The following is a 24071-nucleotide window of genomic DNA, read 5'->3' as shown; positions in this document are numbered from 1 at the left end:
ATCGGATGCTCATTTAGCCTTTTATGAGCTTCATGGTTATTAAAAATTTAGAGATGTTGTGGGGGAGGTACCAGAAGGAGATTTACGTAATTTGAATAAAATGGAACTGTGATTTTACATTTTATGCGAGTTGAAATTAATCAAAATTGTAACCCTTTGTATGGTAGGTACGTGATGGAGTTGCCCGAAATAATCCAGATATTAGTATTTGATCTGATACAGATATTAGTATTTGCAGAGTCTGCACAAAAATCAATGATCCTGTTCTATGAGGTAAATTAATTGCTTTCATAAGTTTGGATTTTGTGGGAGAGGTACCAGAAGCAGTGGACTGATGTTGCCCATCTCCGAACTCGATCTAAGTTTGACAATAATATTGAGATGCAACAAGTTTGGATCTAATCGGATACTCCCTCCGAATTGTATCGTGCGCAACAGCCAGACAGATAGACCGACGGAAGGACACCATTGGATCGACTACCAATGTCTTAAAACAACTTTGATCCTAAGGGACCGTATCAAATGTTATATACCCTCTATAGCCACATGGCTGAGGAAATAAAAATTGTTCGTCCATTTTTAAATATAACCCTCATGTTGTGGTATTGCCCGATATTCGGAATTTAGAAAATTTTAACCTTATTTTACTACTGTGGCCGTAAAAGGACTGTAATTGGAAATTTTTCATTTTTAAGATTGTGGGAAACCATGTTTAGGGCTTTAATCACCTTTCTCACCAAAGTTTTAACTTCAGGTATTATTCTTGTGATCAAAGATTTTCATATACTGAATAAAACATATACCTAAAAGTAGGGTATCAAATTATCGATCAGCCACGTCATAATTATTACTTTCTTATTGATAAATTATAATTATAATTGCATTTTACATTTAGCAACAAAACAAAGTATACAAAACAGAGGAATTAGAAAATAATTAATTTGCAACGAAATATGAAATGTTGTTGTGTTTTTTGTGTTCTAGCGTTTTTTTTGTGTTGTTAATTTATTTATACGGTTTTTTGTTTGTCTTAATTATAACCTTTTTCAAATGTACATTTCGCAAACAGAGAAATTCCTGATTTCATTCATTCATGCTACTGAATTTTATGAGAGTGCTAAAATGCCACTTTACATCAATGTCAAGTCGGAATAATGAATGTTCGAAATGTTACTTGAACAAATAAAAAATGTTTTAATGGATAAAAAGCAGCCACATAAAAAGGCAGCTGGGTTCCCAGACACTCTACATAGTATATACGTTAGATCTCAATAAAAATATACATCAAAGCAAAAAATAGAACATAAGAACATACATATTTATAATGCCGCGACGGAAAACGGCGTATGCGTAGATACAGGGTAAGATAAAAAACTGCAAAAAACGCCATATTTTTACATTTTTTTATACCCTGCACCATTCTATGGAGGGTATATTAAATTTGTCATTCCGTGTGTAACTCCTCGAAATACTCATTTCAGACCCAACAAAGTACATATATTCTTGATCGACGTCAAATTCTAAGTCGATTCAGCGATGTCCGTATGTCTGTTGTAATCACTCTATCTTTCGAAAGAATTGAAGACATGTTTATTTTGCCAGTAGGCAGTTTAAGTTCGTAAATGGGTCATGTGGGTCCACGTTTTCATATACCCCCATATAACGGTACCTCCCGATATTCGGTATTTTGATGATTTTAGCGACATTATTCACCGGAATGGTTTCGAGTTTGGTATTTGAAGTTCGAAATGGATATTACAGCCTATAACAGAAAATTATCTGTGCAGATCCACGTCTTCGTATAGCCCCCATATAACGGTACCTCCCAATATTCGGTATTTTGATGATTTTAGCGACATTATTAACAGGAATTGTTTCAAATTTGGCATTTGAAGTTGGTAATGGATACTACAGCTTATGACATAAAATTGTCTGTGCAGGTCCACGTCTTCGTATACCCCTCATATAACGGCAATATTCTGTATTTTGGTGACTTTAGCGTCATTATTCACCGGAGTAGTTTCAAATTACGTATTTAGAGTTCGTAATGGGAACTTCAGTCTGTGACAGAAAATCTTTTATGCAGGTCCAGGTCTTCGTATAGGCCCCATATATCAGCGCCTCCCTATATTCGGTATTTTGACGATTTTAGGTACAATACTCACCGAAATTGTTTGAGATGTCGTATTTGAAGTTCGTAATGAATGCTACAGTCTGTGACAGAAAATTGTCTATGCAGGTCCAGGTATTCGTATAGCTCCGATATAACGGTACCTCCCTATTTATAATATTTTGAAGATGCTACATTATACCCGTTTATAATATGGTAATGGTTTATAACAAACAATGCCTATCTAGGTCCACGTCATATAGACCCCAATATAATGGCTATTTTTATTATTTGAAAATTAAAAAATTCGTTTCAAATGGTGGAGGATATTCAAAGTTCGGCCCGGTCAAAATAACTGCTTTTTAACATGTTTTTAAATTTTTTTGAATGAATGCAAAAAATATCGGAAATGGCATCAAATTTTAGAATATGTTTAGATTTGTTCGAATTGGTCACCTTTGGCACGAATTAACAGCCAATGAAACCGTCACAAGCTGCTCAAATGTTGCTCTGCGGTATTTTGGTCCATTCCCGGGGAAGCGCTTGCTTGAGGTGATCGACACTGCTATTTTTTAGTGCCAACCTTGCTTTCCAAAATTCTCCAGACGCAAGAGTCCAATGGATTGGTATCCGGAGATTTTGGTGGTCATTGTGCACTGGAAATGAAGCGAGGAACCTCATTTGGAACCATTCTTGGGTGGCGCGGCTGTTATGGCACCCCATGGCCGGCGCTTGAGTACTGGTGGCCAACTGAAGGTGCAGATTTTCAGCTGACCTCTTTGGCAAGTAAACACTATCATTTTATTTGTTTACAAACTGCTGGACAACGAATCTTTTTTTCACCGGAGAAAACCAAATTCTGCAGTTCACCACTTTCGGCCAAGCGAAGCATCCCTTTAGCTCTTTTAAGTCTATTTAATTTCTATCGCGGTGTAAGTTCTTGCACTTTTTGGAATTTCAATGACTTCACCCCGAGATCATTTATTTAATATTTGCCGAAAAGAATATTGCGATATGTTCAGCTCACAAGCCATTTTTTTGGCCACTGCGACGCGGGCTTCGATCAAGTCGCTTCCTAACTTTTCGAACAATTTCTGCTGATGTTGCTATTTCCTACCGTCCACTTCCTTGACGTCGAGCTACGCTACCAGTATCACGGTAACGAGCGATGGTATGAGACACAAAAGATTTATTCACATTTAAATGCTGGAGTGCTCGAACGATAGCCACTTGTGGTTTTCCAGCCAAATATAAAGAAATCACACTATCACGCTTGAATTCCATCACGAATAACTTTTTTTCTGGAACATTTTCACCAAAATGCTTTTGTACGCTTGTAAACAATATAATGAGCTGTCACAGGAATAATTTTAACAGCTGTCGGACGAGTGGCTTAGAAATGACAGCAGTCTGAAGTTGGTTGCAGTTTTTTCATCTCACCCTATATACATGTCATTCATAGCCAACTTATATAGAAGCCTACTTCTACATAAAGTTAACTCACTTCCTCGTACCAATATAACCCATAAATTTCAAAATTGTTTACTAAGTAGGTGTCACATGCGTAGTAAACATTTTAATAAAATTTCAATCATTGTGAAAATCCAAAACATGATTTCATATTTGTCATTCTTTCTTTTTTTCGCAAATCGTAAAACGTAAACAAACAGTGACAGACAAATTTCAACGGAGTTTGTCTGGTCTTGCGATGACTTTTACTAATTCGAGTGTTTTTACGCCAACCCCCAATTAAGAAATGTGCAAAATGATTTGAAATAATTAATCATCGCGATTTTCTTTGTATTTGACGATTTAATGAAGCGTCTGCATTTCATGCCATGAATGAAGTCGGTGTGAGCGTGTGTGTTTGTGTGCAAATATAAACATAAATAAACTTAACAAATGAATATTCTATATTTTATTTAAACTTATTCTTTGACTCTCTTGTAATTAAATTTAAAACGAGTAAATAAAACAAATTAATAATCAATAACTTAAGTTCAGTGAACTGGTATGCGTTCGAATGACTGACATGTGGTGTTTTAATGACAAGTGACTTTGGACAATTATAAATGAGTCATTTTGTAATTTTGAAATGTTTTTTGAAATATAAGCTCTTAGAAAATTTAATGAAAGCCAAAAATATATATTTTTTTAATCACGAGATTTTGATGGAATTATTCTAACTGCCGAAAAAATGCATTAATACATACAGTATCGTTGTAAATAATAGCACAGGTAATTCGTGAGTAATCCTTTATTTATTCAAACTCTACTTCGTCCAGGGAGTTTTTTTGTGGAAATCACGACACTTATCTCAAAAATAATGATATTGATCGATAATATATCGCTTAATTACGCAAAGGGTGGCATAACTCAAAAATGCGTTTTTCTACCAATTTTCTATTTCATAACAAAGACAATTTTTATATAATGCATATTTCCGTTTAATGTCTCGATCAGGCAATAGATGGCCGATGACATGCAAAGAATGCATTGGAAATATTACATAAATATGTTATACCGCCGAAAAATGTCGGAAAACCGCTAGATATCAGATATCAGATATGATACATGGTCTCAAAAATCTCTTTCAGAGCATTTCCCTTTACATTGAACCGATAAAAATCAGCGAAACCCCCATTAAAGTGTCAGCTCTGTACAATAATAACATAATGCTATGTGGTGTATGGTATGTATTTGTGCATTTGTTAGTAACATGGAGAAGGAAGCGTGATAGACCCATAATTTCTTTTGAGGATCTTCATAGAATCACTTTCTGAGTCGAGTTATGCATGTCCATGTATTTTTGTCAACAAAATTCAGGTCGCATTTAATATCCGATTGCGATGAAAATTTCCAAATAATATTTGTTTGGCCCAAGGACGAACCCTATTGAAATTGGTGAGAATAGGTTCCAATTTAGATATAGCTCCCATATACATCTTCAACTGATTTGAGGTTAATTGTGCACCAAATGGCCATTATCAGTTCAAATGACCTGATGTTTGGCATATTCGACCGAATTCAGTCTAGAAGCAAGATATAGCTATAGCTCTCATATATATGTCTCTCACATTCGTAATATGCACTCCACAGGAATGATATTTGGTACCAGATATCAGATACGAGTACAGCCCAGAAATACCACTCCAATTTCGATTACGGGTTAACTGTGCACCAAGTGGCCAATTTTAGTCCAAATGGTCAGAATTTTGGCACATCCGACCGAATTCAGTCTAGAAGCAAGTACATCGAATTCGGAGAAAATCGGTTGAGATAAGATGGGAGCTATAGCTCTCATATATAGGGGTCATCCGATCTGGTGTTTAGGTCCCTCATATTCGTAATATGCTTTTGAAAATAATGATATTTGATACCAAATATCAGATACAGTTCAGAAATGCCTATGCCAAATTGTATCAAGATCGGATTTGGATATAGCTCCCACATATATATCTTCAACTAATTTCGGATTAACTGTGCACCAAAGCTTTTTCATCCGATTTGGTGTTTAAGTCCCTCAAGGTGTTTGGTACCAGATATCTTATAGAGTTCGGAAATACCTTTGACAAATTTTATGTAGATCGTCTAAGATTTGGATATAGCTTCCATATGTATCCTTAATCCGATTTCTGGTTTATCGTGCATATAATGGCTAATATCAGCCCAAATGGAGTGAATTTCGGGACGTACGTAGCCCCCATATAACGGTACCCCCTATATTCGGTATTTTGATGATTATATCTACATAATTAACAGATTTATACAAACTTTCTAAAATATATATTGAAACAAGTTATAAAATAAAATCCGTTAACAATTCTGTTATTAGGGCTATACGAAGACGTGGACCTGCACGAATAATTTTCTGTCTTAGGCTGTAGTATCTACTTCGAACTTCAAATGCCAAATTTGAAACAATTCCGGTGAATAATGTCGCTAAAATCATCATCAAAATACCGAACATCGGGAGGTGCCGCTATATGGGGGCTATATGATAACGTGGACCTATATGGTCCATTTAGGAACTTAACCTATTGGTAAGATAAACATGTGTGCAAAATTTTAGCTTTCTATCTAAATTCGTTCGAAAGATGCGTGATTAAAATAGGCAGACAGACAGACGGACATGGCAAAATCGTCTTAGAATTTAACGCTGATCAAGAACATATATACTCTGTTGGGTCTGACATAAATATTTCGAGGAGTTACAAACGGAATGACAAACTTAATATACCCTCCTATACATAAAGAGGGTTTCCCCCAATGGCACACGTTTGGAAATTTTTGGAATACGACTCCTCGAAGTCCGTGCCCGTGTCCGTACCCTCCATAGTATGGTGGAGGGTATAAAAAAGTGGCTGCAATAATCAAAATACTAAGTATCGGGAGGTTCCATATGGGGGCTGTACGAACATTTCATAAAATTGAAAATAGTTCAGCTGAAAAAGTGACTTAAATTATCAAAATACCGTTATATGACGACTATACCATAACTGGGCCTATATTGACAGTTATTTGTAAGGATTTATTTCTGCTCAATGCCGAAAATTTGGCTAAAAACAAATATCAAACCCATAAAAATTCAATAAATCGTGTGATTATATGAACCTTTACCTAAATGTGGATCTATATGGTTGGTATTTATTACCAAAATTCAACAGACCTAGCATATTAAAATAAAGTGCCGAATCTGAATGACCGATAGGGATGTTTGTTTGTACTTTGTCCAAATGTTAAAAATTATTTTTTTCGAGGAGTTACAGACGGAATACAAACTTTAATGATTAAAATGATGAAATATGAAAAAAAATTATGTTAACCGGTTAATTATATAAATATGCTGCCACAAAAGACAGTATATGCTACACAACAACAATTCAGATTCACCAAAAGAAATCCCATGAAAGTTTTAGTGAATTTATGTCACAAAAAATACTAAACATAATTTGATAATAAATTAAAATATTTAATTCTACAAACACGGAAATGTCAACAAAGTTTACCCAACATTTTTCTCAATCAAAAGCAGAGCGGGGGTGCATCTTTGCCAAATATAGAACCTGTTCCATTTTTGGATTCTACGCAACCAACTAACAAGAGTTTCACTTTCGTTTTTTTTAATAAACATGATCAGCAGCTTTGTTATCTGATTTAAGCTAATAAAAGAATACCAATTATGGCAATGTTTACTTTTTTGGGACCAAACCAAAAGCAATAACCCCGTAAAATCGAAAAAGTATTGTTAGGTAACTATAGTTCACAATGAAATTAATGAGTTTGAAATAAAAAAACATCACAAATATAGTTGATTTGAAAGTTTAGAAATATAAATGCGTATTGGAATATATATTCTCGGGTCATAGTTTGTGCAGGGGTGTGAGTTAATTTGATGTTTTGAAAATAAAAGTAACCTTCGTACAAATACATAACTTCTAATTTCAATATCTAAATTTCGAATGAAATATTATTAAAATCTATTATATTAAGATATATAGTTTATTCTGAGACTTATAGTGAAATTTTGTGTAAACGACGTTTTGTGTTATTTTCACGCATGAAATCAAAAAAAGTCAGAAGAAAAAATCCATGGAAAATTTTGGAAATATTTTCAGGCTTTTTTTGCAAACTTGAAACAATTTTTTTTTTAATAAATATTAAAACAGAGATTTCTGTTCTTTGATTACTTATGTTACAATTTAATAAGGCATGTTTTCGTCTTTGGCGCCACTCATCTTCAAGGATGTTTTGAATTTCGCATTAACTTATATGAAGTACGACTACTAGCCTTAAATGTATTTTTATACCCTTCAACATTCTATGTGGGGTATATTAATTTTGTCATTCCGTTTGTAACTCCTCGAAATATTCATAATAGACCTACAAAAAAGAACTACAAAGTATATATATTCTGGATCTGCGTAAAATTCTAAGACGATCTAGCAATGTCCGTCTGTCTTTTGTAATCACGCTATCTTTCGAACGAATTGCGATAAAAGGCTAACATTTTGCATACATTCATGCATAGTGGACCGACATGGCCAATTTACGAACTTAACCTGCCTACTGGGTTTAGTTCGTAAATGGGCCAAGTCGGTCCACGTTTTCTTATAGTCCCCATATAACGTTATCTCCCGATATTCGGTATTTTAATTATTTCAGCAACATTATTCACCGGAATCGTTTTATATTTCGTACTGGAAGATCGTATTGGGTACTACAACCTATGCCAAAAAATTTTGTATGCAAGTTCAGATCTTTGTATAGCCACCATATAACGGTACCACCGGATATTCGGTATTTCCATGATTTTACCGGAATTATTTAAAATTTCGTACTGGAAGATACAAATGGGTACTACAGCCTATGGCAAAAGTTTTTGTATGCACGTTTTCTTATAGCCCCCATATAACGTTACCTCCCGATATTCGGTATTTTTTTTATCAGCAACATTATTCACCGGAATCGTTTCAAATTTCGTATTGAAAGATCTTAATGGGTACTACAATTTATGGCAAAAAAAAATCATATGCAGGTCCAGGTCTTCGTATAGTCCCCATATAACGGTATTCATTTAAGAGGTAGCTGGTAGCGTGTATTATTTATGAATTATTGGCGTTTGGGTAAGAATGTGGAGTTTTGATGTATTCTTTTAGAAACAATATTCACCGGCATTGGGTTCAAATTTATTATTTGAAGTTCCTAATAAGTACTACAGGCTTTAATAGAAAATGGTCTATGCATGTCCAGGTCTTCGTATAGGTCCCATATATAGGTACCCCTATACAATATTCATACAATATTCACCGAAATTGTTCGAAATTTCGTATTTAAAGTTCCTAATAGGTACCACAGCCTGTGACACGAAATTGTCTATGCAGGAACAGGTCTTCGATAGCCCCCATAAAACGGTACCTCTCTATATTCCGTATTTTGATGATTTTAGCGACATTATTCATCACAATTGTTTCATATTTCGTATTTGAAGTTCCTAATGGTATCAACAGCCTATTAGGTCCACGTTCTCGTATGGCCTCCATATATCGGCACCTCCCTGGTTTTTTGACGATTTTAGGAACATTATTCACCGCATTTTTTTAAGTTTCGTGTTTGAATATTGTAATGGCCTATAACAAATGTTGCCTGTGAAAATCCCCGTCTTCATATAGCGGCTTTATTCAGTATTTTAAGTTTTTTTTTTTTTTTTTAAAGAATTTTTAATGGATGGAATGGAACTTACTGCTTTTTTCTTGTTTGAAAAAGTCCGAAAAGACCGCTTTGGTGATTTTTAGGGTTAAAACATCATTATATATGTGTTTATAAAATCAGGAAATCTTTCAATAACGAAAAATGGAAAATGAATAAAAAAACGAAGAATCCAGTGTGAAAAAAGAACTAACTTGCTCGCCTTTACTTAGGTTTCTCTGTTTTTTTTTATTTTAATTTTGATTTTGACATAACAGTGTAATATTAGAATCTGTAATTTATAAAATATATCTATTTATAATAAAATTTAAATCACAGTAAAGTTTAAAAACTACATTAAACCTTACAGAACATAATTGGAATAAAATATATATATCTCTTTGTAAGTATCTCAAAAATATTATTATTGTAACCACTTTTGCAGTGTTCAACTCTCACAACCATTCCCCACAACAGCAATTTCACCATCACCTTTCACAACCTACCTCGTTACAACTTGTTTTTTCGACTTTCTGTTTTGATTTAAATATTTATACAAAACAAAGAATTTGTAGTAGGTATGTACTCAAAAAACAGAAAAACAAGAATTAGCTATGATTTGTCAAATTATCTGCCTGATTTGAAATGATTCACACAAGTTGTGAAATACAAATACAATGCAATAGTTGTTGGCATGAAATGCTTGTTTTTTTTTCATTTTCGTTTTTTTTTCTTTCATTTCGTTTTCTTTTGACACCTTGTTAAACGTGTTTTGTTTTTTGGATGTTGCCACTATTAGATTCCAGAATAATTAATTGCTTTTTATTAGAAAGAAATTAAACGCAAACGTGTGTACAGAAATATGCATGTTAAACTGGAATTTTTTTCTTCCTCATATTTTGGTAAATTACTTGAAAGTGACATGAGACTGCAGCGGAATATTGTTCTACTACATGCATTTTAAGTTATTGATTGAAATTTGAGTTTATAAATAAAAAAAATCTGTATTTGAGTGCGTCATAAAGATGAAAATACATAAAACGATGTTTTGACTGGCTTAAGTCATCGGCTGGCTTCTTCGGAAAAGAACAAAGGAGTGTAGGACCAAAATCGAAATAAGTCAACTGAGTTGAAATTTCTCACATTCGGGGTAGATTTGAGTGAGATGTGAAAATGGCCAGCGGCATACCACACTTTCTGATAACTTCGCCACAAAGAGCGAAAGATTTGAGTGGTCATAACTCTTATAAAATGGAAAATACCTCCCCGATGTTCAGTATTAATATGCCTACCATCACTAGATCCAGAGTAAAGACAAGAAATTTCGGTTCACTGTTATGGAATATAAATTTAGTTTTAGTTTTTTTTTTAATATTTGGTACATTTTAACATTTCCGCTAATATAAATTCTAATACGAACAGGTAAAAAAACAGATAAATTCAGCCGGACCGAACTTTTAATAACCTTTACCATTTTGAAGGTTCTTGAAAAAGTTCAAAAAAGAAATCCGTCGAAAAATAACATTTATATGAAACCCGTTATTTGGGGCTATACGAAGACGTAGACCTGTATAAGTTATTTGTTTTTTTCATCGGCTGTAGTACTAATTCCGAACTTCAAATATGAAATTTGAAACGATTCCGTTGAATAATGTCGCTAAAATCATCGAAATACTGAATAAAAATACTGTTATATGTGGGCTATACGAAGACGTGGACCTGCATAGACAATTTTCCGTAATTGTAGTACCTATTACGAGCTTCAAACTTTAAATATGAAATTTAATCATAAAAATACCAAATATCGGGAGGTACCATTGTATGGGGTATTCGATGTCGTGGAACTATATAGACAATTCTCTTCCAGGAGTGCAAACATAGAGGGGGGGGGGGAGGGCTCACATAGAATTTCTTGTGTGGAACTTCATTGAAAAATGTGGCTACAATCATCAAAATACCGAATATCGGGAGGTACCGTTTTATGGGGGATATATGATATCTTGGGCCCATGTAGACAATTCTGTACCAGGGGGTGAAGTACTCAGAATGAACTCCTTGTATGGATTTTCAGACAATTCCATTGAAAAATTTGGCTACAATCATGAAAATGTCGAATATCGGGAGGTACCGTTATATGGGAGATATACCATATGGTTATTGCAAAAAATATATAACATATGAAGCAATTTCAGACCACTAAGGTGTTTTTGTTGTAACAGACAAAACCAATTTACATGGTTATGCTACTTCGTTCAAGTAAAACGAAAGCATAACAAAGAGAAAGATGAAAATGTTTATAAGTGCCGTTGTAAAATTTAAAAGATTTTCCAAAAGAATTTTGGTTTTATTTAATTCTTTGGTTCCTCTTCTATTAAGCTTACGATCTCGATGGGGTTACGATCTCGTCACTTGGGTAAAAATTTTGTTTGTCATGGGAGTTATTTTTACAATAACTCCAGGGGAGAATATCCCAGACAAAAAACAAGTTAAAAAGCAGTAAGTTCGGTCGGGCCGAACTTTGAGTAGCCCCCACCATTTCGAACGAATTTGGAAATTTTTAAAAAAATAAAGTCCTTAAAAAAATTGAGTTAAAATTTAAAAAATACCGAGTATAGCCTACATAGGCCTTGTTTGTCATAAGCCATTACCATATTCAAATTCGAAACTTGAAATAAACGGTGAATAATGTAGCTAAATTATCATCAAAATATAGTATATAGGGGGGTACCGTTATATCGGAGCTGTGCGAAGACCTGGACCAGCATAGACAATTTTCTGTCACAGGCTATAGCATCCATTACGAACGTCAAATACGACATCTCCAAAAATTTCGGTGGGTATTGTACCTACCGAATATGGGGGGGGGGGGGGGGGGTACTGATATATGGGGCCTATACGAAGACCTGTATCTGCATAGACAATTTTCTGTCACAGACTGTAGTTTCCATTACGAACTCTAAATACGTAATTTGAAACAATTCCGTTAAAAATGAGGCTAAAATCACCAAAATAGCGAAGTTTGGGAGGAACCGTTATATGGGGGCTATACGAAGACGTAGACCTGCACAGACAATTTTCTGTCATAGGTTGTAGTATCCATTACGAATCTCAAATACCAAATTTGAAACAATTCCGTTAAAAAATTAGGCTAAAATCATCAAAATACCGAAGTTTGGGAGGAACCGTTATATGGGGGCTATACGAAGACTTAGACCTGCACAGACAATTTTCTGTCATAGGCTGTAGTATCCATTACGAATCTCAAATACTAAATTTGAAACAATTCCGGTGAATAATGTCGCTAAAATCAGCAAAATACCGAATATCGGGACGTACTTATTTATGGGGCTATACGAAAACGTGGACCTACATGGCCCATTTACGAACTTAACCTGTCTACTGGAAAAATAAGAACGTGTGCAAAATTTTACCCTTCTATCTCAATTCGTTCGAAAGATAGCGTGATTACAACAGACGGACATGGCTAAATCGACTTAGAATTTTACGCTGATCAAGAATATATACTTTGTTGGGTCTGACATGATTATTTCGAGGAGTTACAAACGGAATGACAATGTTAATATACCCTCCATAGTATGGTGGAGGGTATAACAAAGGAATTGATGAGGATTGATGGCTCTTTCCGAAACCTAGTTCTCAACTAATAAACAAACGTTGTTTTTATAAAAACAACAATAAAGGAATTAAGCCTGACCATTTTGCAGCAGCAAAATACTATGGTATCCCGAACAAACAAGCCAACACTGTTCTATTCTCAATATTTTTTCTCAACTCCCTCAAGAGTTCAAAATTGTAGAAAAATCAAGTAAAATTTTTGCCTTCATATCAAAAGAAATCACAACTTTATCCGTCAAATCCGAAAACGCAATAATGCGTCGGTTTTTCCTTATGCGTTGCGTTCTATATTAGGTTAAGACAAAACATAAATTAAAAACAGGTGATTAATTATCATTGCATAACCTTGATATAGACAAATAATTTAGAATTTAAATAAAGAAATAAACCACTCTTCATGACCTCAGGTGATAAATTCTAGTTTAGAAAATGTGTCTTTAAATTATTATAATTTTATTTGTAGAAAACCAACAACAACTCAACATAATTCTTAGACAATGGATGATACACAACGCCGCTACAGTTTAGATCTTGATCCGGCATTTGAACGCTTTGTGCTGAGTAAAATCAAAAGTGAGCACAAAACCCCAGCAAAGTCACCATGTGACTCGAGGAATTTGCATGTGAAAGACACGACACACAAGCTATTATCTCCGAAAATTGACATCACAAATTATGACGTACATTCTCCACATACTCCTCAAGAAGAACAACAATTTAAACAACAAAGGTCGACAATGATTCTATCCAGCTGTAGATCAGCTAAATGTGAAGAAAAATACACACCGAATATTGACCCAACAAAATTGCATCCATTTGCTGTTGGAGATGGTGGTAACTTCAGAACACCATCGCCAAGAACTCCTCTCGGTTTGCCAAATATATGGAAACCTCTGCCAAGTTATCGTCTGCGACGACTCCGTCATCATTTGCATGCCCATAAACCACCACAATTTTGACAAGAAATAATAATGGAATGTAATTGACTTAAGGAGAAAGACAGGAATAAATTTTAAAAATAAATAAAATGATTTAAAACATTAAGAAGCTGGGTGTCTTGAAACACTATTTTTTGTCCTGGGAAAGTGGTAGAAAGACACATTGGCCTTCTTAAAACGAGAAATAACTTTAAATTTTCTCAGAGAAGACCAAAAGATCCCCTATAAGAAGATTTATTAGTCTTCTATAAGAAGACTAATTATCTTCTTTAATACATAAAAGACTGGATAAAATTCATATTTTTGTTGAATGTTGCGATTAGTCAATAGATGGCCAACTACATGACAAATGCATTGGAAATATTACAGAAATATGTTATACCGAGATCACAGAATGATAGACATAGTCTTAAAAATCTATTCCAAAGCATCTTCTTGGTGAGGGTAGAGAATAACTGAATGACCTAGAATCAACGTACAGCGAAATTTTGAAATCTTGCACGAGGGCTAGTCTTGGTGCGTAGGCCTGTTATAAGGCTGGATTTTTAGAAATCGGTACTAATGGGGTACGAAAACAAGTTAAAAAGTATCAGTCGGTATTGCCGCCAGAGATATACCTCAGCCTATGTTCGATTATCTAAATATATTTTGACTAGTGATAAGGTTATTCAAACGTTTGACCCTCTATGGAGCAGATCCCGAAGGAATGGGCCAATATTGCACATTTCCTATCGGACCCCAAAGTCTAAATGGAATCGGATGTTAATTTGGCGATTTATGAGCTTCATGGGTACTCAAAATTTCAATATTTTGTGGGGGAGGTACTTGATGGAGTGGACCGATATTGTCCATTTTCACACCTGCCCTAGCACTGACGCAAATATTAGGATTCGCAAAGTTGGAGCAAATTCGGATTATCCTTTCTCTTTCTCTTTCTGTGCAAAGAATATAGTTTTTGAATATTTCGACCTTTTGTGGGGGAGGTACCAGAAGGAGTAGACCGATATTGTTCATCTTAACACCAGACCTTGGGTTAATATAAATATTGGGATGTGTGAAATTTGAAGACAATCGGACTCTTACATCACACTTTATGAGAGTTGTAATTATTTAAAATTTTGACCCTTTGTGGGGGAGGTACCAGAAGGAGTGGGCCGATGTTGTCCATTTTCACACCAGACATAGCACTGACGCAAATATTAGGATTTGCAAAGTTGGAGCAAAATCGGATTATCCTCTCTATTCCTGTGCAAAAAATATATTTTTTGAAAATTTCGACCTTTTGTGGGGGAGGTACCAGAAGGATTGAACCGATATTGCCCATCTCCGAACTCGATCTAAGTTTGACAAAAATATTACGTTGTAGCCAATTTGGACCAAATCGGATACTCCCTTCGAGAGTTATCGTGCGCACCAGCCAGACAGACAGACGGACGTACGGACGGACATCGCTAGATCGACTCCAAATGTTCTGAAACGGATTTGGTCCAAAGAGACCTAGGGCCTAAAACCGTTATTTCGACTAGGCACGTTTTGGCCGTATCAAATGATATATACCCTCTGTAGCCATATGGCTGAGGGTAAATTTACTACAAATGTACTACTTTGTATTGGACAAACGGTATGAGCTAGAATTTGGAAGAGTCATTGATGGAGTGCAGGATTGATGCCCCAAAGGGTTTTTAAAATTCGAACTTTAAGGTTACGAAAAGTTATGCAATTGCTACGAACCTTAAAAAATGGTAAAATTTGGTATTATGTAACCAGATAGAGCTATAAACTTGAAATTTGTGAAACATGAGAATCAGGTTGGAAATTATGTTTGGTATATGAAGGTAGTTTTGAGAATGTGTATTAAGTGTGGGAACTGTACTAAATTTGGAACAGTGTTTTAGGGTAAACATATGGTAATTTTGAGAATGTGTGCAAAGTGTGCGAACTTAACTAAATGGTACTAAATTTGGAACAGTTTTTTTTTGGGTAAACAGATAAAGCTGGAATTTTGAAAATTTTGTATTGGGGTACCTATTGGTGGTAGGAAAGGTGTACTACAGGTACACGAAAAGTACTAATTAGTACTATATTTGGTACAATTTGGTGTTGAGTGAATAGGTAGTGCTTGAAATCGTATGTGTAGTCTGGACATATGGGGTTGGTTTCGAAATGTAAAATTGTACGAAAAGTAGTGAATTGTACCAAATTTGCTATTGGGTGAAGGGATAGGACTGGAATCCTCAAATTTGATATTGAAGTATCTGTTGGTATTTGGAATTGAGATATGGTTGGATATGGAGTTGGTACCATTTGGTATTATGTGAAATTTGATATGAGAATCAAGGTTGGAAAGTAAGTTTGATATATGAGAGTGGCTTCGGAATTGTGTACTAATTATGCGAACTGTACTAAATGGTACTAAATTAGAAACCGTTTTTTAGGGTAAACAGACGAAGCTGGAATTTTAAAATTTTGTATTGGGCTCCCTGTTGGTGGTTTTGGAAATATGTACTACAATTGCATGAAAAGTACTAAATAATACTATATTTGGTACAATTTGGTATTGAGTGAATATATAGTGCTTGAAATCAGTATAATTTGGCTATTCATGTTTATAGCCTGGACATATGGAGGTGGTTTCGGAAATGTGTACCATAATTGTACGAAAAGTACTAAATGGTACCACATTTGGTATAGGGTGAAGGGATATTGCTGGAATCATCAAATTTGATATTGAGGTCTCTGCTGGAATCTGGAAATTGAGATATGGTTGGCTATAGAGGTGGTTTTGAAAATGTGTACTACAATTGTTCGAAAAGTGCTAAGTGGTACTAATTGGGGTAGAGATAGAATCCTGAAATTTGATATTAAGGACTTTGTTGGTACCTTGAATTTAGAAATGTTTGGATAGGATATGGAGTTGGTTTTGAAAGTGTTTACTACATGTGCACGAAATGTACTTAAAAGTACTATATTTGGTGCAATTGAACAGATAGTACTTGCAGTCTGAAATTTGGTATTAGGGTCGGTGGTCGTGTTTAGCCTGGAGATATGTGTAAAATAACTGTTCAAAAAGCACTGAATGGTAACAAATTTGGTATTGGGTGAGAGGATAGGACTGGAATCATTAAACTTGATATTGAGGTCTCTGTTGGTATTGGGTGAAGAGATTGAGCTGGAATCCTTGAGATATGATTGGTTGAGATATGGAGTTGGTTTTGAAAATGTGTACCATAATTGCACGAAAAGTGCTAAATAGTACTAAATAAGGTATTTGGTTATGATACAGAGCCGGAATCCTGAAATTTGATATGGACATCACTATTGGAGCCTGTGTTTGAGAGAAGGAGCTGGTTTTTGATATGCTTACTATAATTTTACTAAATGGTAATAAATTTGGTAATGTCTGAATGGATAGAGCTGGAATCCTGAAATTCGATATTAAGGTCGCTGTTGGTATCTGTGGTTGAGATCTTGAACAATTGTTCGAAAATTACTAATTGGTACTAGTTTTGGATCACTGTTGGTGTGTAGGATGGGAAAATGAATGTTGTTTGGATCTGTTACTAAATTGGTAGCGGGTGAAGGGATAGAGCTGAAATTCTGAATTTCGATATTGAGGTCAGCATTACTTTCTAGAGACCACATATGGAGACGTTGAAATATTTTTGGACAGAAAAATTGGATGTAAGTCCATCCATGTGCAATGGTTTTACTAATATCCTCCTCGATAAACTTGAAAATGAAAGATTTTGAAGACTTTTTGGTGTAAAAGAAAAATATTTTCCTATAATTCTTTCCAAAAACGGAAAAAAATTATATAATATATAAAACCTTGAAAGTCTGAAGATTTAGTACGACATATGAAGTATAGACTGTCAAACTGAACAAATTTTCCATTTTGAAGGCGTAAAAAGACCTAACTTCTCTCTGACGAAGTAGCGAGAACTTACTAGTATACCATAAGACTGAGGGCACAGATATACAAGTTTAACGTTCTGTTGGTCCATAGAAAAATATTTAAAAAAATAGTTTGCTCTTAAAGACAATAATTTTTCATTTTGTCAAAGTACCGGAACAAAGCTATTGTTGTGTTGAACAGTTATATGTCTTGTTATGTATTTCGAATATTCCCTTCCATTTGTTATCATTCTATTTTACTTTCATTTATCTCTTCCAGTATTCATCGAGAAGCTCTTGCGTTCAACTGAAGTCCAGAGCATTTACGTTTTGGCCCGTCCCAAATCTGGCAAAGATGCCAGTGAAAGATTTGCCCAGATTTTCAAAGAGCCTGTGAGTATTTTGATATAATTTTCCAATTTTATTTTTAAATTTGATATTTCTTCATCGCTGAAGGTTTTCGAGAAATTACATGCTGCCCGTCCAAATTCACTGAAATACATTAAGACCATTGCCGGAGACTGTACCCTACCCAATTTGGGTATATCCCACGAAGATCGTCAGGAGTTGATCGAAAATGTTGATGTTGTGATACACAGTGCCGCCACTGTTCGTTTCAATGAACCCTTGAGCAATGCCACCCAAATCAATGTTGAGGCAACAATTGATTTGCTCAAATTGGCTAAGGAGATGAAGCACTTGAAGGTGAGTGTGAGAGGAAAATTTGAAGATATCGGTGATAGAGAATGGTGATGTTTTCCTGGGGGTGGCTTAAATTGAATTGACGAAGTGAGGGAAGAAAGGAGAAATTTGAGGATTTTTCTGATAGCGACGTAGAAATGGCCGGAAAGTTTAAGCCAAATATTTCAATCTACCGTTTTTATACCCTCCACCATGGAATAGAGGGTCTATTAAGTTTGTCATTCCTCCTGTAACACCACGAAATATATATTTTAGATCCCACAAGGTATATATATTCTTGATCAGCATAAAATTCTCTGTCGATTTAGCGTTGTCGGTCCGTCTATCCGTCTGTGGAAATCACTCTAGCTACCGAACGAAATAAAGCAGGTTGATAAAATTTGACTCAAATGTGTTATTATGTCTGCTTGACTTTTGACATTGCTAATGGGCCATGCACGTTTGGGCATAGCCCCCATACAACGGTACCTCCCGATATTCGGTATTTTGATGATTTTACCGATAGTATTCACCGGAATTGTTTCAAATTTGGTATTTGAAGTTCGTAATTGATACTACAGCCTAAGGCAGAAAATGAGCCATGTAGGTCCACGTCTTCGTATAGCACCCATATAACGGTAGCTCCCGATATTCGGTATTTTAATGATTTTAAAGACATTATTCACCGGAATTGTTTCAAATTTCGCATTTGAAGTTCGAAATGGATACTACAGCCTATGATAGAAAATTGTCTGTGGGGGTTCACGTCTTCGTATAGCCCCCACATAACGGTACCTCCCGATATTCGGTATTTTGATGATTTTAACGACATTATTCAACGGAATTGTTTCAAATTTGGTATTTTAAGTTCGTAATGGATACTTCAGCCTAAGACAGAAAATTGTCTGTACAGGTCTACGTCTTTGTATATCCCCCATATAACGGTACCTCCCTATTTTCGGTATTTTGGTGACTTAAGCGACATTATTCACCAGAAAGGTTTCAAATTTGGTATTTGAAGTTCGTAATGGGTACTACAGGCTAAGACAGAAAATTGTCTATGCCGGTCCACGTCTTCGTATAGCCCCTATATAACGATACGTCCGTATATTCGGAATTTTGATGATTTTAGTTACATTATTCACCGATTTTTTTTATTTAAGTTTCGCATTTGAATGCTGTAATGGTTTATGACAAAAGTTGCCAATGCTGGTCCACGTTGTCGTATAAACCCTAAAATAACGGCTACATTCGGTATTTTTAATATATTAACAGAATTTTTAACGGATTTTATTTTATTTATTTTTTTTTTTTTTTGAAAATTGCCAAATTCGTTCCAAATTGTGGAGGATATTCAAAGATCGGCCCGGGCGAACTTACAGCTTTTTTTATTTTAGATTTGGTATTTTCTTAGTTTTAAAGGGAGGATCTTCACCAAAAAATGTTTTTTTTCTGGTAGTCAGTGGACAATCTTTCAAGAAAGTCCTTCCTTCATTTTCACATCGAGGTAAAAAAACTTCTCGAGTCGGCTGAAATTATCCTACATCGACCACCATGGTAGAGTGTATAAAAATACCCCAGTATGAAACGCACAACTCTCATCAAACGTGTGGTCATTTATTTTTAGATAATTTCGGTTCACATAAACATGTTTTTATAGCCATTAAACACTTAAAAATTTAAAAAAAAATCTTAAATTAAGTGATTTACATCACATCGTTGAAAGATTTGTTTTTATTCGAAACAACTTCCGCATAAAAACCGGTTTGAACGTCACATGCTTTAAAGCACGCGACAAAAGCTACCCATCAATTTGGCGGAGTCGCACGTCTGGCCACTACCAGTTCGCAGTCGCTTGGAAATGTGGGTTTTCGGGTTACTTAAAGCGAGCCAAGTCAAAACATGTGTGTGTGCTAACAAAATCAGCCGGGCAAGTTAGATGCGACCAACAAACAGCTGCAGTACATTGACTACGGACCGACCAACCGATAGACTACATTACAAATTTACTAACATTGCAAGTATATTCATTCATACTTACCTAGTATTTAAAATTAAAACTATACCAGTTACGCTGCAAAACCGGCTGAATGAAAAAGAAAATTCGAAAAGACAATAACGTATCACGTAACGCAATATTTTTCCTCGGCAAAGAAAAAGTGGCCGTTGCAGACAAGTTGAAGCTGAAAAGCAGACAATTGTTTAATGTGTTTGAATGTCTGTTGTGTGAGTGTTTTTTTAAGATTACTTCATGATAGCCTTTTTCCAATGAGCTGCTGTGGACTTAGTTACACGTAGTCGATGGTGGCCAGTTTGACATAAAAAATATTAACTACAGATGCCGCAATGCAATGCCACTTGGATTTTATGGTAAAAATTGGTCGGAAAAGTTGTCAGACAAAAATTAGAATTTTTGCAGAAAAGATTGAATCTTCAAGTCAGCAGACTTGAAAAGTTTAGAAAATATATCTAAATTTTTTTTTATTAATTTTTACGAATTTTTATACCCAACACTATGTGTTAAGGGTACTATAAGTCTGATTGGGCCAAAGATTTGGTAAAACCTCGAAATATTGGTCCTTATTAATTTGCAATCACGCTACAGGTCGCAATTATGGCCCGATCCTTACGAAATTGAAAATGGAGATGGGGTTAGGGTCAGAACAGAAGCGTGTGGTTTTTGGTGATTATCGCAAAATATTTAGTGGTTGAAAAAGACCAAAAACAGAAAAAACCCTGATTTTGCTGTTTCGTCGATTGATTGATGTTTCGTCGATTGAGTTCAGGGCTGGTCAGAAGCCTTCTATTTTTTTTGGTCATCGGACAATAATTTGCGGATAAAAGTACCGCTGGACTTATTTTCATAATTCTCATCAATTTGGAATAGCCTCTTGACAGAAAAGGATAAAATCTAAGAAAATCGAGTAGAAGATCGGTGAAAAAGCTATGGGTAACATCTGGGCTGGGCTCTATGACATCATTTCAAAAACGACATCTTCCAAAATGGATTTGGACATAAGGGAGTTTCCAATATATTATAATGTTGTAGGGTATCACATGGTCGACCCCGCCCGACTATAGCCTTTGCTTACAATTTTATGGATATTTTTGGAATACTTTATTGCTTCGCGAAGATATTTTCCGGTCAATTTTTCGGGAGTTCGGGATAGGTGGATTGGAAACACATTTTAAAAAGATGTTCAGTCATAAAATAAATATTTATAATCACCATATAGTTCTGTCGAAGGTATATTTAACAAGGTCATTCGGGGGGTGTATTCAGTCCCTAGCCAAAAGTTGAAAATCTACAATAAAATCATATACCTATATCTGGCGTGATAGAAACTTCATAATATGGGAATCATGCTTTAGACGCATGCGAAATGGCCAATCTATTTGTTCTCGTAACTCCTCCACACAATATCAACATTCAAAATACTATAAAATTTATTTCAATTAAATTTTATTTCCGATTTTAATCAAAATGTATGCCATCCACAAAAAACTTTAAAAATAAAAGTATCAGGATTGAATATTGAGTCTACTTCCATTTTTTTAGTGAAATCGGTGTGTGAAAACTTTTCAAAACACCGTAAAGCTGTTGGTATCGATTTTCTGCTAAAGTGTTTGTTATCTATTGCGGGCTTTAAATACATAATTTAAAATAATTCTCTAAAAAATTTTGCTAAAATCACCAAAATACAAAAAAAAAAAAAAAAAACTGCAACAAAGTCAAAAGCCATAATTTTACATTTTTTTAAGGTAAGGTGATCTACTCTTTTGCATTTTTTGGTGCTAACCTTGCTTTCCAAAATACTCCAGACACAATAGTCCAACGGATTGGTATCCGGAGATTTTGGTGGCCATTGTGCGCTGGAAATGAAGTGAGGAACCTCATTTTGTAACCATTCTTGGGTGGCGCGTGCTGAGTGCAATGGGGCTGAGCCCTGTTGGAATATCCAAGGTCTGCGATAAAAATGTTTGCATGCCCAAGGCTTTAATACACCTTCCAGAGTATTTTCGCGATAATATTCGACATTTATTTTAATGCCACTCACGGTCGATTAATACTATCGGCTGTTATGGCGGCCCACACCATCACCATGGCCGGCGCTTGAGTTCTGGTGGCCAACCGAAGGTGCACATTTTTAGCTGATCTCTTTGGCAAGTAAACACGATCATTTTGTTTGTTTACAAACTGCTGGACACCGAATGTTTTCTCATCGCAGAAAACCAAATTCGACAGTTCACCACTTTCGGCCAAGCGAAGCAACTCTTTAGCTCTTTTGAATCCATTTTCTTTCTGTTGCGGTGTAAGTTCTTGCACTTTTTAGACTTTCAATAGCACCCGAGCTCATTTTGTAATATTTGCCGAATGGATATGGATATTGCGATATGTTCAGCTCATTAGCCATTTTTCGGCCACTGCGAAGCGGGTTTCGATCAAGTCGCTTTTTTACTTGGCGAACCATTTCTGCTGAAGTTGCTGTTTTCTTCCGTCCACTTCCCTGACGTCGTGCTACGCTACCAGTATCACGGTAAGGAGCGATGGTACGAGACACAAAAGATTTATCCCCAGCCTTTACTAAAGAAATCACACTATCACGCTTAAATTCCATTACGAATAACTTTTTGTTCTGCAAAATTCTCACCAAAATGCTTTGTTCCGCTTGTAGACAATATAATCAGCTGCCAATGGAATAATTTTGATAGCTGTCGGACGATTGGCTTAGAAATGACAGCAGTCTGAAATTGTCTTGATCAGCATAAATTCTATATCTATTTATTAGTGCCCGTCAGCTCTCTGGAAATCGCTCTATCTTCCGAACGAAATGTATTGGGTTATAACATTTTACTCAGATGTATTTTGGGTACGTAGAAGTTTTGGAATTTAAGATAGGCCATGTAGGTCCAGGTTTTGGTATAACCCCTTTTTGAAACCATACCTGCAGATTTAAGGTGGTTTGCTTCTTTAAGACAGATTGATGTATATAAGCAGTTTGTGTTGCCAGTATATATTCTTGCAGAAAACTCTTCATATAGGTCCATGTTTTACTATAGTCCCCACAACCACCGATATTCGGTATTTTTTAAAATTTGGAATTCGTAATGGGTACTACAACCTATGACCTCTTCGTATAGCCCCATATAACGGTTCATAACTGTACCTTGCAATATTCGGTATATTGACGATTTTTGGCTATTGTTCAGGGAAATTTTCTCAAAGTTAGTTGTTGGCAATACCCGATATTCGGTATTTTGATATTTTTAGTGGAATTTTTTCAGCAAAATTGCAAAAAATGCTATGCAAAATTTCGCAAGTTCCTTCCAAATGGTGGAGAATTTTAAAAGATCAGACTGGTAGTACCTTGCTGCTGTATTACGTGATATAATTAATTGTGAACATTTCATATCGCTATGAAGTTAAAACTGGAAAGGTCGTTCTTGGGTTGTCTCGAAGTGAAAATTCGCTTTTAATTCAAAGTTCCAACTAATTCACTTGTTATAATTAATTTCGACAAGTTCTGTCAATGGAAATATTAATGCTTCTTCGTCGAATTAATTATAATTAATTAAAAATAATTATATACAAATAAAATTTATTTGTCAATTTTTAAAAAATC

At 35.2% G+C, this 24071-nt stretch overlaps 2 protein-coding genes across 3 annotated transcripts in view; one reads left to right on the top strand and one right to left on the bottom strand.

The window, feature by feature from the left end:
• Positions 1-24071, bottom strand: part of LOC101900138 (cubilin) — a 225946-nt gene that overhangs the window by 115051 nt on the left and 86824 nt on the right. The gene's annotated exons all lie outside the window — the stretch shown is intronic.
• LOC101898308 (fatty acyl-CoA reductase wat) overlaps positions 1-24071 on the top strand; it is a 50968-nt gene that overhangs the window by 6591 nt on the left and 20306 nt on the right. The window contains exons 2-3 of the mRNA XM_005180049.4: positions 18047-18159; positions 18223-18471. Of these exons, the coding sequence (XP_005180106.1) occupies positions 18047-18159; positions 18223-18471 (362 nt within the window). The remainder of the gene's footprint in view (positions 1-18046; positions 18160-18222; positions 18472-24071) is intronic.

Source organism: Musca domestica, unplaced genomic scaffold (genome assembly GCF_030504385.1).
Source record: "Musca domestica strain aabys unplaced genomic scaffold, Musca_domestica.polishedcontigs.V.1.1 1, whole genome shotgun sequence".
Lineage (NCBI taxonomy): Eukaryota > Metazoa > Arthropoda > Insecta > Diptera > Muscidae > Musca > Musca domestica.
The sequence above is the reverse complement of the archived record's forward strand: the minus strand, read 5'-3'. Positions and strand labels throughout refer to the sequence as shown.